This window comes from Pseudonaja textilis, chromosome 5 (assembly GCF_049901715.1).
Source record: "Pseudonaja textilis isolate UNSWEBS1 chromosome 5, rPseTex1.2, whole genome shotgun sequence".
In the NCBI taxonomy this organism is placed as follows: Eukaryota; Metazoa; Chordata; class Lepidosauria; order Squamata; family Elapidae; genus Pseudonaja; species Pseudonaja textilis.
Window position 1 is genome coordinate 54,041,163 of NC_141994.1, and position 16,018 is coordinate 54,057,180.

Below are 16,018 nucleotides of genomic sequence, written 5' to 3' on the forward strand. Positions count from 1 at the left end.
CTTCCTGTGGTGGGATTCAATTTTTTTTACTACCGGTTCCATGGGTGTGGCTTGGTGGGCATAGCATTGCTTGATGGGCATGGCAGGGGAAGGTTACTGCAAAATCCCATTCCTCTCCATCCTAACCAGCTTTCCAGCTCTGTTCTCCTGTACAAGGCAACAAAAGAAGAACCAGCCAATCAGCTGGGATTCAGGAGGCAGAGAATAGATGGGGGTGGGGCTAGTCAGAGTGGTATTTGCTGGTTCTCTGAACTACTCAAAATTTCCACTACCATTCTCCAGAACTGCTTAGAACCTGCCGAATACCACCTCTCTCTCCTTCCTTCCTTCCTTCCTTCCTTCCTTCCTTCCTAAGAAGGTCATCTCCCACATCCTCGTTTGACAGAGTTTTTGTTAAACAATTGTTTGAGCTGATTTTGGAAATCAGTGTTTTCTGCTTCAAAATTGATGGTATGATAGAAAGGATATCAAGGCCCCACCCAAAATATAAAAGAAAAAGAAAGGATTTTGAATCCAAATTCAACCTCAATGATAGAACAGGGAAAACTTTTTAACAAAAACAGGACTGATTTTTATAGTGTTCACTGATACAGATAGAAGCTAACATCAATAGTTCCAAGAAACGGGGTTATGGGGAAGGGGCCAATATGTAACTGGAGCCTAGCCATTGTCTTTGCATGTTGTGTAAGCCAAACCTTCATGATGAGCCGGGAAATGGTCCCTTCTTTGAATAGACAGCACAGCATGTTATGTGGAAACAAATGCTACACTTTGCTAATTCAGATTTGGGGTGTAGTAATTTGGAATTTTAGAGCCAGTGGTTGACCCTTCTGGTTTGGGTGGCTTTGCTTTGTCAACCTATTTGAATCTAGCCATTGTGATTTATAGGTATGGATAAAATCATACTTTAAAAATCCTTGAGTTGGCATGGATTCATGACAAAGAGTTATAGTGACGAGAGTTTTAAAAAGGTTCAAATGAAGTCACAAAGCCAGTGGGTGAATATTTTTTTTCCACCAAGTCCACTTCCTGAAGTTGCTATGAAGATGAAACAGGGCAAACTATACATGTCCTTCAAAAAAGAATAAGATAATCAGGAAAGGTGTAGCTTTTACTGCATGCATGTGTATATATATAGGAAAACATGCAAACAATAGGAACTATGAACATGAAATTATAATCCTTTCAAGGACAATCTGTGGAGCAGGAAGGACAATTTAGGATGTTGTTGTGTGGCTCATTTTTAAGACCCTAGGTCATTCATCTTTCTGTTCCCACCCCCCACTTATGTATGCCCACATTTACACCCCCACCTCTTCAGTTCTTCCTTCTCACCTGCCACCCTGAGCCTTGGTCTATTGATCTCAGCAGCTTTCAGATTGGTGTCTGACAGAGCCTTAAACCTCTCCTCTTTTCTTAGGCCCACGAAGGTGGCCTAAGGATTAATGAGAAATGTCAATGCTATAGAAACCACAGCAGTTTCATCACACACCCCCACCTCATTCAAAATCATGTTTAAGGCTCCAGAGATCAAGGAGGACTGGTGCAGAGACACAGAAAATTGCACAATTATTGGGGGGCTGCCCCTAGGATCAGGCTGAAGTGAAGGGACAAGGAACGGTGGGGGTATCACTCATCTTCTGACAAAGAACTGCCACTTTATAAATCCCTCCTATTATCCCCACGGTGCCACAATCCTTATTCAATTGCTGGGGAGCGGGAAAGCTTTGGGGGCAGGATGAGAGAAAGGCTTAGATAAGTTGCCTGCCCATGTTTAAAATTATTTTCTGAGCAGCAGACACCATCCCTGCCCCGGGTTTTAATGTCAAGGCAACAAGTTGAGCAAGTCAAAGGATTCCTTTTGGGTTCAAGACAGAGCCAGGCTGACTGTTGGGGACTTATATTTAAGGAAGAGACAGATCTACTACTCCTGCTGAGCCATTACCTGGGTCGACTTTTAGCACCCCGGTTTTAAGGGCAGGAGAGATTGGAGGCATTGTTTGGTTAAGCCAGCCGCTTTGTACACCAGCCTGGTTTTCAGTGTCGATGACACGTACATCAGATTATTTTGTCTTCGGATCATTAAAGCTGCAAAGCAAGAACAGCATGGGAGAAATTACTGCATAGTGAGAAGTAAGGAAGTTGGGAATGATGCTGAATTAATCCCCAACAGGTGTTTTTGTTTTCCTAAATCCAGGTAATCCAATCATAAATAATAGAGTGGATAAGGGATAAAGTAACTATCAGACCTTCTGGGATCCCAGCAGTGTTCTTTACTGCCTCCTTTTCTGCAACTTCTTCAATATTAAAATCGCTCATGTTAACCCAGATGGTCTTATGCTGGAACATTTTAGGAATTAGGGTCCAACTGTGTGTGGAGCAATTGCTTGTTTGCTGCAGATTTTTAAAAGTCCATTGCAAGGAGGGTCTCATTACAAAGCATTTTTTAAACGCGATGCTATCCTCTTGGTAGGGCAAAAGAGATGACTGTATATGTTCATCTCTTCTGCAAAGAGAAATTGTTGAAAAAACACATTCTATTCTTTTTATAATATCTGTTCTTTTTATAATAAAAGTAGGCTTGAATTTTCTATTGTTGCTTTGTTTGCTTATTTACCTGATCTACCTGCTGCGTAAGAATTCTTGAAGTTCTCAGAACTGCACATGGTAATAATTCAAATGGGATGGGTTGCTGGGAGTTCGCAGGGGTTTGGGAGATCCTCTATCTAAGATCCTGCACAGTTCAGAGAAGCCCCAAATCTCACTCCCGGCCCACCCCGCCCCTCCCAGGAGTCCCCACACAGCCTATTTTGGATGCAGGTAAGTGCAGGGCGCATGGAGAGGCTTGGGAAGGGTGAAAAATGAGCCTCCCTGAAGTTTGGGAAGTCTGGAAATGGGCCAGTTTCCAGCTTCCAGAGCCTCTGGAGCCCAGGGAGGCCATTTTTGCCCTCCTGGAGGCTTGAAGAAAGCCTCCGGAGCCCAGGGAGGGCAAAAACTCCCCCCGCCGCCATGGTCACACCCACCCATGGCCATGGCCACCCAGCAACTGAGCAGAAAACCTGTTGCTAAAATTTCTGAAGCCCACCCCTGAATTCGACCTAATGCTGTGCTGAAAAATTCTGTTACATTTTTATCCTGTCATTTATTCATTCTGAAGAAAGAGAATTTGTTTTCAAAATTTATTTCAGTGGAGGAAAGATTTTTCCATAATATTTTGATGGATGGAGCATGATGTTCTTGATTTGCTACATTATAAAATGGCCGAGAAATGCCCTGTCTGACAACTGGAGAATTGTATCTGTCTTGACTTTCTGCATTTCTCTTCAAACTTGATGGAAGATCCTTTTAGTCTGTTTTATTTTGGCAAATTTGGGAAGGTGCATTTTCAAAAGGCAACTGGGCTTTGGTTGTTGTTGTTTTTTTGAAGATGTTTTGCTTCTCATCCAAGAAGCTTCTTCAGTTCTGACTGAATGGTGGAGAACGGAAAGATTTGGGCAGCTAGAGAAGACTCAGAGAAATGGAAAGATGGCTTAGCAGAAAACTATCCCAGTAGTAACACCCTCTGCTGCTTTTCAGTAGAAGAAAACCCCAAAATATCTGATAATAAGCCTAACAAGCAACCTTTTCCTCATGGAAAAATGTTTTCAGAAATTGCAAGTTCAGCATAATATCAATTTGATCCAATATATGACAACTTCATATGGATATACCAGACAGGAATAAAATGACCAGAACTCTGATAATTCCACAATAAGTTTAATATGTGAAAAACATGATAAGCTCATAGCAGTAATCAAACAGTGTGAAAGTGGCTTGTCTGAAGCAGAATATAGTGTTTATCAGAATTTTAGCATACATTAATCTTTGAGGTGTCTTATTTCTTTTTGACCTATAAGTAGATTTGGTGGCAGTGTGTGTTTTGAATATTGGCATAAAGTTGCTTTAATGTACAATGGAAGAATCAAAGGGCACACATATGAACATACTGTAGCAAAAAGTTTATTGCAATGATTACTTTCCCTGCCTAATCTTTAAAGATCTGCCACAGCACATCAGATTGTATGAATTGAATTTCTGGGGTTGATGTTGATAAGATGGTTATTTTTACTTCCCTTTCAGTGGGCAGCCTATACCCAGGGTGACTTACACTGAGGAAGAGAAGAAGACATGGGGGATAGTCTTTAGGGAACTGAAGACTCTCTATCCTACACATGCTTGCTATGAACACAATCATGTGTTTCCACTCCTGGAAAAATACTGTGGCTACCAAGAGGATAACATTCCTCAGCTTGAAGATGTGTCAAACTTTTTGAGAAGTAAGTAAATAGTGGTTGAAAAACCGATATAAATGTGGCTTGTGTACCAGAAGCAATCAGACTGCAATTCTGTCCATATGTTTCTAGAAATAAGTAACTCGATTTCTGAATGAGAATGTTGAATGGAACTTTAGAACATAGCTACATCTGAAGTCACATGATAATCTAGAACTTTTCTGTTCTTTCAAGGTTGCACTGGATTTCGCTTACGACCTGTGGCTGGTCTTCTTTCATCTCGAGATTTTTTGGGTGGCTTGGCTTTTAGAGTATTTCACTCTACGCAGTACATTCGCCATTCATCAAAACCAATGTATACACCTGAACCGTACGTATTTAGCTTTGTAAAGTATACAGTTGTATTATGCTTGGAACCCTTGGAATATTATGCATGATCAAAGGGGAAGTGGACCAAGAAGTATAGAAATGTGCATATAACTTTATACTCAATTTGTAGAGAATATGCACAAATATTCTCTGCAGATGATTGATTTTTATTTAGAGATGTGTCTCATGTGTCTATAAGTTGGCACAACAAAGAACAAGGAAGAAAGGGAAGGAAGCCATGGTAGGGAAGTGTTAATTCTATCTGATTACACATATATACATTTAGCAAGGTAAACCAGGTAATCTGGTATATTCCAGATATCTTTGGCCAAAATTCTTGCAATCTCTTCCTTTTGGCTGGCTAAGCTTGAAAGAAGTCCAAAACATCTGTATGATTCTCTTAGTAGTTTATTGAAATAACCAGATTTTTCTAATATGTTTTCCTTCTCACAAACACATCTCATCTGAATGTTTTCATACCGATTTGTGTTTTCTTTTAGTGATGTTTGCCATGAACTCCTAGGACACGTCCCTCTGTTTGCTGACCCTAGTTTTGCTCAGTTTTCTCAAGTAAGTAAAAGCTAAATTTTAATGTTAACCTAGCTGGAGATTCATACAGGCAGGAGATAATCCATTATCTCTCTAAGGGATCCAGAAAATGTTGAAATTTGACTTTGGTCTCAGGCCTAAGGTACAGGCGAAACTCAAAAAATTAGAATATTGTGCAAAAGTTCATTTATTTCAGTAATGCAACTTAAAAGGTGAACGTAATATATGAGATAGACTCGTTACATGCAAAGCAAAATAGTTCAAGCCGTGATGTGTCATAATTGAGATGACTATGGCTTACAGCTCATGAAAACCCCAAATCCACAATCTCAGAAAATTAGAATATTGTGAAAAGATTCAATATTCTAGGCTCAAAGTGTCCCACTCTAATCAGCTAATTAAGCCATAACACCTACAAAGGGTTCCGAGCCTTTAAATGGTCTCTCAGTCTAGTTCAGTAGGAAGCACAATCATGGGAAAGACTGCTGACCTGACAGTTGTGCAGAAAACCATCATTGATACCCTCCATAAGGATGGAAAGCCTCAAAAGGTAATTGCAAAAGAAGTTGGATGTTCCCAAAGTGCTGTATCAAAGCACATTAATAGAAAGTTATGTGGAAGAGAAAAGTGTGGAAGAAAAAAGTGCACAAGCAGCAGGGATGACCATAGCCTGGAGAGGATTGTCAGGAAAAGGCCATTCAAAAGTGCTGGGGACTTTCACAAGGAGTGGACTGAGGCTGGAGTCAGTGCATCAAGAGCCACCACACACAGACAGATCCTGGATATGGGCTTCAAAAGTCATATTCCTCTTGTCAAGCCGCTCCTGAACAACAAACAACGTCAGAAGCATCTTACCTGGGCTAAAGAAAAACAGATCGGGACTGTTGGTCAATGATCCAAAGTCCTCTTTTCTGATGAGACCGTCTTTTGCATCTCATTTGGAAACCAAGGACCCAGAGTCTGGAGGAAGAATGGAGAGGCACACACTGCAAGATGCTTGAAGTCCAGTGTGAAGTTTCCACAGTCTGTGTTGATTTGGGGAGCCATGTCATCTGCTGGTGTTGGTCCACTGTGCTTCATTAAGTCCAGGGTCAACGCAGCTGTCTACCAGGAGATTTTGGAGCACTTCATGCTTCCTTCCACAGATGAGCTTTATGGGGATGCTGACTTCATTTTCCAGCAGGACTTGGCACCTGCCCACACTGCCAAAAGCACCAAAACCTGGTTCAATGACCATGGGATTACTGTGCTTGATTGGCCAGCAAACTCGCCTGACCTGAACCCCGTAGAAAATCAATGGGGCATTGCCAAGAGAAAGATGAGAGACATGAGACCGAACAATGCAGAAGAGCTGAAGACCACTATTGAAACATCCTGGTCTTCCATAACACCTCAGCAGTGCCACAGGCTGATAGCTTCCATGCCACGCCGCATTGAGGCAGTAATTGCTGCAAAAGGGGCCCAAATCAAATACTGAGTACATATGCATGCTTATACTTTTCAGAGGTCCATTATTGTTCTATATTGTTCTATGCATGTAATATTCTAATTTTCTGAGATTGTGGATTTGGGGTTTTCATGAGCTATAAGTCATAATCATCACAATTATGACAAATCACAGCTTGAACTATCTTGCTTTGCATGTAATGAGTCTATCTCATATATTAGTTTCACCTTTTAAGTTGCATTACTGAAATAAATGAACTTTTGCACAATATTCTAATTTTTCGAGTTTCACCTGTAGATGCTTATTACTTGTCTTTTGTTTTGTTTTGCTTTCCTCTGTTCTGCTCTATTGATTCTTTTATTTATTAGATCATTTTAGTCTGGACTACCTATTTGATTTAATGTTTTCAGTTATTTTTATATTTTTCCCCTAGTTTTTTATACCCAGCAGAATCCATCAGAGTTGGGTAATTATCATGTTATGTAGATGAAGCCTCCTGAGTAACTTGTCTTTCAGTCCTAGAGACAAGAAATCTTCCCGATGCTTAAAAATAATCTTTTTAGAGGCCCTGCTGAGATCATAAAGATTATTTTATGTGAAGTTCAGTTTTAGCAGCATTTTGAAATCTACAGTTGATAACTTTAAATATATTGAAATGTCCAGTCTGACTTTATCTTAAATCAAAACTATTATGTCTTATTTTAAAGAGGGCACTTGCTACCATGAAAGTGAAGGCACACCCTTTTTATGCATGTTGCGTACATGCACTTTTATTTTTCCTCTATACATTACATACATAACAATATCTATAATTCCCTCTGTTGGAAAGAAATATAATTTACAAGCAGAAAAGAGAAATATTTTCTTGATAAGTTATCTCACTATTATTTCATTTTCAGATTTAAAAAAGTTGTGTGTTTCTGTGCAGGAATTGTATAGATGACAATAAAACAAGAAACTGGAAATGTTTTCCTTTTACAGGAGATTGGGTTGGCTTCTCTAGGAGCACCAGATGATTATATTGAGAAACTTGCAACGGTCAGTGTTGAATTCTGATAATAGCTTCAGTCATATCCTGCAATTAATATGGAATGAAAGTTCTTGGCTGGTTGGTTTCAGAATTATCTTGAAACTCTTCCTTGAACAAATAATTCATTTTTACACTATACGTACATTATATGAATGTAGCTAACCATTAAAAACTCATTAACTATTGTAGTACTTTTATAAGCTTGAAATGTTTACCAAAAGATTATAACCATTAATGCATTTTAAATACAGTGAAACAAATCATAGCATTTTCGAAGGTTAGTTATAGGCAGATTCAGGCTCCTAACCCAAATAAACCTAACCATTATTAATTGATAATAAAATCATCAAGAAAGTGTCCATTCATGAACTATTCTTAGAACAAAATTTTCATTAATATAAATCATTTTATTTTTTTTATTTATTTCATAGCCCTGTTTCAGCATCATCAGAAACTCTGTAGCAACAGTAACAATAAACTCTGCACCTTATTTTATTTCAGGTTTACTGGTTCACTGTGGAATTTGGCCTCTGTAAAGAAGGCAACGCAGTTAAGGCCTATGGGGCTGGACTGTTGTCATCATATGGGGAACTGCAAGTATGAATTCATGAGTTTTGCAAATGAAGTTGATGAATCTTTCTGCAAAATAAAAAATCTGGCATGGTGATGTTTATGTAGCTTTGTTTCAAATGCAACCCAGCTTAAATTTGGTAGCTTTTTCTGGTTTCCAATTGTCCTCTTGGTCCTTGAAAGGCTTATTCTCCCAATTTTCAAATATAAGCTATTCTGTTCCCTGGAAATCAGTGTGCAAGCCACATCTTTTCTGTCTACTTTTGGGGAAAAGGAAGGTTCCAAAAACAGACTACTCATCAACATGGAAGCCAATTAATCCTTAATTCTGAGCATGAGGATGCTGTCAAGGTTAGAGTGTCAGGTACAGACTTGCATCCTCAGTATGGAGTGGCCCACATTAAATAAACAGATCATGTACTGCTTCCTTTTCTTTTTTTAGCATATGAAGGCATCAATAAACCCAGAATATATCAATAGTACTTAGACTTGTATACCTCTTTACAGTGCTTTACAGCCCTCTCTAAGCAGTTTACAGAGTCAGCCTATTGCCCCCAACAATCTGGGTCCTCATTTTACTGACCTCAGAAGGAAGGAAGCCTGAGCCAACCTTGATCCAGTGAGAATTGAACTGCCAAGCTGCAGCCAGCCAGCAGTCAGCAGAAGTAGCCTGCAGTACTGCACTCTAACCACTGCACCACCATGGCTCTTTATAATCCTTATTAATTAAAATGTCAAACAATAGTGTAAGAAAAAATGGAGTATGTTCATCCTTTTATATGGAATGTCCCTGTTTGGAGCTGCATCACATAATTCCCTTCTGTAAAGACATTCCATCATGGCCACGTGTTTCTTTTTCCCCCAGTTTTTTTTTTTAATTCTGAGGTTATGAGGATTAAAATTCTGAGGTTATGAGCTCTCTGGCAGTTTTTTTGTTTGTTTTTCTTTTTGTATTTTGGCTCTCTAATTTAATTTTCATTTCTATACTTCTAAGCAGGGGTGGGCTTCAAAATATTTAGCAATCGGTTCTCTGTCCAGTTGCTGGGTGGGCATGCCCATGGTGGGCATGGCCTAGTTAGCCTCCTGCAGCACTGCAGGGGGGGGCGTTTTTGCCCTCTCCGGGCTCCGGAGGCTTTCCTCAAGTCTCTGGGAGGATGAAAATAGCCTCCCTGGGCTCTGAGGCTCTGGAGGTTGGAAACAGGCCCATTTCCAACCTTCCAGACCTCCAGGAGGGCCGTTTTTCACCCTCCCTGAGCCTCCACAGAGGTCCTGCACTTACCTGGGATCCAAAATGGGCCACGTGGGGACTCCTGGGAGGGCGGGGCATGGAGGGCGGGGCCAGCCAGGGGTGGGATTTGTGGGTTCACTGAACTGGCCATAAAATTAACAACTGGTTCACCCAAACCAGGGAGAACTGGTAGCAGCCCACCCCTTCTAAGACATTTCTCTGTATACTTGACTACAATGCAATGATACTCCCCACCATATTCAATATTCAATATTTAATGGAAAGAATTATTAGTCCTTACTAAGCTTAAACTGTGACAGCAACAATCATTTCTGTTTAAAATTTAAAACCCTTCTGTCCTTTTCCTTTAGTACTCTCTGTCAGATAAACCTGTCACAGAACCTCTCATCTTGGAAAAGACTGCAGTTCAAAAATATCCAGTTACTGAATTCCAGCCTATTTATTACATAGCGGAAAGTTTTGAAGATGCAAAACAGAAGTTAAGGTAGGATCTGCTTAGATTACTTGCAAGTGGTTTCACAGGTATCAGAACCATAAGTTTACCACCAGCTACCTTAGGAATCTTTAATTTGAAAGAGGAGTTATAAAGTTATTAATAAAAGCTGACCTGTGAGATAAATGATAACTCAGAGAAGTTGGATCCAGGGATACTCAGCAAGATAAGAATGAGAATGTTGGCATTCCAGTGAATCTCCCGTTTTCATTCAGCACTCAAAAACAAAGATCATCCAAGTAAGAGTTTATTGAAGAAGTCATGTTGGCACATCTGGGAAAACCCAAATCTGAGAGTTCTGGGTTTTCCCTTCCCAATTGAAATTCCAAACCCATCCCCTTCACCGACCAGTCCATCAGATGGCCCAACCAACCATCATCCCAACTGGAGACAGTCCTCCAGACACTCCTCTCCAGGTGAAGGGTAACTTGTCCTTGACTTTACGAGAAGAATGTTGTTCAGTCTAATCTTCCATCTCTCTATGAAATCTCCTCTCCCAAATTCCCAGGCACTAAAATGTGGCAGCCTTGAAGCTTCCAAATAAAATATGGTTTCCAAGGTTGACAGGGAAATTGAGACTGCAGGAAATACATGTAAGAGCAAAAGCAAACAAAACAGTCCCTGTTTTGTCCCCATATCGAAGGAAAGGCATCGCTTATTTTGTACCTATAAGACATGCATAATAGTTTTTATTTATTGCACAAGATCTCAACTTTATTGTTCCTCTTTCCATTTCAAACAAATTATAAAACTTACAGTCCCTAGCTTTAAAGAATGACATTTCACCCCAAAACTTGAACATATGGTTGCCTTTAAATGTTTGCTCTGCATTTACAGAAAATATGCCTCAATGATTTCACGTCCATTTTCAGTCCGTTACAATCCATATACTGAAAGAATTGAGGTTCTGGACAATATCAAGCAATTAAAGAATTTATCAGATGCCATTGGCAGTAAGTACTTAATTTCAGAACTTTGGATGGGTTTGCTTGGATGCCAACCAAGAATCTTTTATATTTTATTCAATTAGTAGTTCCTTGTGTATAAAGAAATGGATGTTTGACTTCAGGTGCATTTTGAAACTTCAAGCACCATATGACATAGATGAAATAATCACTTACAGGTTCTTAATAAATTGAAAAAATACTTTTTTTTTGTATTCCAATTCTAATAGTAAATTTAAAATAAAGATTTTTGTGGTTAGATTGCTCTGACATACTGTATGTATTCATTCTGTCCTGGAATTCAGAGGAGTTCCATAACAAATGTATTTTTGTAGACCATATACATTTTTTGCTATTTATCAACTTCAACATCTTTTTAATAGTTTTCAATTAAAGATATGAAGATCTGAAAAAGTGGTTGTTTGTGCACAAAAAGATTCTTGTGAGTGGGAGCTTTTATGTTGTATGGAATGTGCTGGTTAAACAGGAGATGTAGTTCATGTCATGTAGTCACATCTGTACTCCTGATTGATCACTGAATTGACCTCTGTTTGGGTTGTGGGGTGTTTTCTTCATTCTTACCTGGACCCAGCGTTGTGCTAGAGTTTCCCCTTGCTGTATCATTATGGCATGAAGATAACTATCTTTTCACACTATGAAGACAACAATGCAAAGATTGGACATTAAATGAATCTCAGGATAACTGTGAGTTATACCTTGAGGATGCCTCATATAATCCAATCAAGAAACTTTGTATGGAAGCCTTTGTAGTGTTTAGCTCCTTATCCCAGGTATTTTGGAAAGATAAATATTGTCTGGGACAAGATAAGGAATCTATAGACAATAAATTTACGGTTGTATCACAGTTGATCATCTCATTTTTCTTCTTCTTCATAAGTCATTCAATACATTTCATCCAAGGTATAGGTAGTTCTGGACTTATGACCACAGTTGATCCCAGCATTTATGTTGCTAAGTGACAAATTTGTAAAGTGAACTTTGTCCCACTTCATGGGGCACATTTCTTGCCACATTTGTTAAGTGAACCACTGCAGTTGTTAAATCAGTAATACGGTTATTTAGTGAATCTGGCTTCCCCATTGACTTTGCTTGTCAGAAGGTTGCCAAAGGGGCATCACGTGACCCTGGGATACTGCAACCATCATAAATATGAACCAGTTGCCAAGCATCTGAATTTTGAGCACATGACTACAAGGATGCTGCAACTGTCGTAAATGTGAAAAATGGCTGTAAGTCACTTTTTCCAACGCCGTTGTGACTTTGAATGGTCAGTAAATTAACTGTTGTAAGTTGAGGACTACTTGTATTGTCAGCCTTGCATTCTCCCCATAAGATTGTACTATGTTTTTTTTTTCTTGCCCAGTAATCTCTGCATTATTATCTCTACTGACAGGAGAAATTGTGAATAGCTTCATATGCATTGCCTGGTAGCAAAAGTTAATATGCAGATGTAACACACATAGAGCAAAGTAAAACTGTTATTTTTGTTGATTTCTTTGCAGATGAAATGGAACTTCTTTGCAATGCTCTCCAGAAGATAAAGTGAAAGAGAGACTTCTGGGCTTGTCTTGCTTGTTATTTTTTCTTTAACCAAATCAATTTGCCCATAATTAACCTATAATTCAGAAAAGTAACAAAATATAATATACAATATGTTTATATATATATATATATATATATATATATATATATATATAGAGAGAGAGAGAGAGAGAGAGAGAGAGAGAGAGAGAGATAGAGATAGATAGATAGATAGATAGATAGATAGATAGATAGATAGATAGATAGATCCCTCTCCAGATTTTGATATGATCATATACATCTCTACAAAATTAATGTAAATAACTCTTTAAGTAGGAACTAGGCCTTTCAAACATGATTTCTATATGACAGTGTTGAAAAAGCAAAATGTAGGAAAATAGTAGAAAAGCTAAGCATACTCAATCCATCTTTTATATAAGAGTTATGCATTTTTGAAGTGCATTTAATCAAGTGTTTTTATTCTTTCCAATGCAATGTAACATTATAAAGGCGATCAAGACTCTATCAACAGGGCAATTCTCTGAAAATGTTATGGAAAGGGACCAAAGTTGATGTAGGAGAAGAAATGGCAAAAGAAAGAGTGAAATTGAAAATGGTTGCATAAGGTCAAAGTTGCACAAAACATCCTTCTGCACATTAAAAAAAAATCCAATGCGTCTCTGCAAAGAATTCAGGAAGCTACATTGTATCCATACCTTTTGAAGTTTTTATTAATTTTACTTTTATTGTCTTACAGTGCTAATTATCTATGGATCAGTGTGAAGATTATGTTGATGTTAGGTATCATATATAATTGTATAATAATGTCCAACATGTTAAAGATAAATATTTTAAATTGATCAACTGGGATTGATATAAAGTTCCATAGGTAACCTATCAGGAAGGAGATAATTGTGACATGCAAAAGTCCAGCATGCTGTGCAAATACAACACACACACACACACACACACACACACGTATCTTCAGTACTCATGTTCCACCTACAACTCTGTCCCAGTTCATGCAGTCTACTGATGTGTTTTTTCTGGTAGAATCATTTCACTGGCAGAATATTTCTGTGCTGAATATGTCTGCAGATTCATGGCTTGCAGAGAAAAATCCATTTTTTACTGCTATCTTTAAATGTATATAGATTATTTACATTTATCATCTGAAGAAGAGTGTACAATGATACCCTTATTCAAATGATTCAAATAGTGGCTAATGTAAAGCTAAATATTTTAAACAACTATACTTAGATTTAAGTTTTTCATTGCTAGCTAATTTATAGAAAAAATAATCCAAGTTTGGTCATATTTTTCCTAAACCAATATTTTAAAAGTATAATTATTTCAATAAATACAATACCTCTGCTATTTTTTTTGCATGGAACCTAATGTTTTTCATAATGGTTATTCTTTAAAATTGATATATTAATTATGATTGACTTGTATTTTAAATTTATTTTCATTGATGGTTCATGTTAAAGTAGGAACAGATGTAACTGAGTTAATAAAAAGATTTGTTAAACTATATGTATAAGTGATTTTATGATGGAATATAATCTGGTAATCCACAAGTGAAGGAGAGGCAATGTTGCTGAATGTTACTGGAAAATAGGATTTTCTATTTGCATTATATATTCTATATGAAAAAGGAATTATAAAGCTGAATAAATATGCGAGAAGCCACATGATTTTCATTTCATATCATTCAGCTAATGATCTAATTAACATTTTAAATCAATGCAGTCTGCAGCATTTATTTTCTTTACATGGGATGAAGTTTAATTGGATGTTTAAGATTTCATCGCCTAGTAGCAATATGAATAGCAATTGTTAGGCTCTTAATAAGTACTCTTTCAGCTCATAAAACATTGCTTAACATGACTAAATTATGTCCATGTTTTCCAATGTTGTGGCAAAAATGACCAAATTAATTAAGATTGGATATTGTCCTTAATTATAACAGTCACCTGTTTCAGAGGTATCTGAAAAAAATCACCTGGGATTAGGGCTATTGTAATGCTAGTCAACATAGGGATGAATACAATAATAAATTTCAAAATATAACTACTTATATTTTAATCTCATTAGATCTATTGAGAAAATGACTAATTCACATTTTATGAGACACACTTATATTCCTGAAGCAATTTTTGTTTAGTAAACAACTAAAAAATCCTTTCAAAAAGAGAAATCTATACCTTCATTTATTTATTTTATCAATTTTTAAAAACCTGTCTCCCAATCTCCCTCTCCCTCCAAGAGAGATTCTTGGAATTCTCCTTCTAGTTTCTGAGATTTTTTTGAACATGTTTTTCGCAATAAAATTGCAATTAATTGAACTAATGTTTAAAACTCCAAATAATATTATAAATATTCATAATATCATAAATATAATTTGATTAACATTTTTATTATGACTATATTCCACTACTAAAATTATAGCACTCTCTTGAAATTTTGCTGATAAAATTTTTATATTATTATTATGTTACTAAAACCAATTAGTTCCTTTTAGCTCTCTTGGATTTCCCAATAAATAACAATGGAACCAAAATAACAATTATCAACAAAATATTTATTTTCCTTCTAAATACTTTTAGAAATAACATTTATATTTCCCATAAAACAGTTAACATATGCCTATTTTTAAGAAAACCATGGCACATTAAAATATACATACAATTTAAATTATATTGCATTCAAATTCAAATTTAAATCAAATTGCATTCAAATCAAGGATTTAATAACCAAAAAGGAATAATTAGGAGCCCTCCTCAGAATCGCATTTCTGTACTATCATGAATAAATTGTGCTTCACAATGATATACAGAGACTCACAAACACATTCATTGCCTCTTAAATGAAAACTAACAGGAGAAGCAAATCTTAAGTACCAAAGAGAACTATACCAATTTAATCTACCGGTGTGGATTCAATTGTCAATGAGCATTTTTCAGCACCGAGGACAGCACCACAGTGCCGCTACAAATTTTCGAATTGCTCCATATAGGGCGAAGGATGAAATAGTGCCCAACTGCTTTGAATTGATAGCGTTGAAGTGTTTCAGTCTTGGGCAATGGGATCTTAAATTTGGCTTTTAAGGGGGCTCTTCAGTACCTTAAACACATATTTGGAATCTGGGTTGTGGGTGAAATAAAACTTAATATAGGTTCATAGGCTTTGCAAATATCATGCAGGTGTTGTTTGCATTTAAGAGTTGATTCCTTGAAAGGTTTCAAGTAAGATTCTCTTCATGCAATGTGACAAGTCTGTATTGATTTTCTCTGTGATGTTTTTGTAAATATTTGCCAAGACAATATCAAGGAATTGGGCATATCTCTCACAAAATATCCCTTTCCATTAAAGAACAGATAAAGGGTTTTCTTTTTTAATGGCAGGGGCTGAGGGTAGTTTAGAGAGGCAAATGAAATGACATAAGAAAATAGGTGTTTGTTGAGGAAGGGCTGGGAGGATTAGATTTATTAAGGAGTCTATTAATTCAATTGATTTTAAGATGCCCTTAATAATACAACTTGTAGATGTCT

The 16,018-nt window shown here is 37.2% G+C and overlaps 1 protein-coding gene across 1 annotated transcript in view; it reads left to right on the plus strand.

The window, feature by feature from the left end:
• Positions 1-12,631, plus strand: part of PAH (phenylalanine hydroxylase) — a 38,182-nt gene extending 25,551 nt beyond the window's left edge. The window contains exons 6-13 of the mRNA XM_026726567.2: positions 4,120-4,316; positions 4,506-4,641; positions 5,141-5,210; positions 7,618-7,674; positions 8,168-8,263; positions 9,836-9,969; positions 10,816-10,931; positions 12,446-12,631. Coding sequence (XP_026582352.1) covers positions 4,120-4,316; positions 4,506-4,641; positions 5,141-5,210; positions 7,618-7,674; positions 8,168-8,263; positions 9,836-9,969; positions 10,816-10,931; positions 12,446-12,489 — 850 coding nt within the window. The 3' untranslated portion in view covers positions 12,490-12,631. The remainder of the gene's footprint in view (positions 1-4,119; positions 4,317-4,505; positions 4,642-5,140; positions 5,211-7,617; positions 7,675-8,167; positions 8,264-9,835; positions 9,970-10,815; positions 10,932-12,445) is intronic.
• The last annotated feature ends 3,387 nt before the right edge of the window (positions 12,632-16,018 follow it).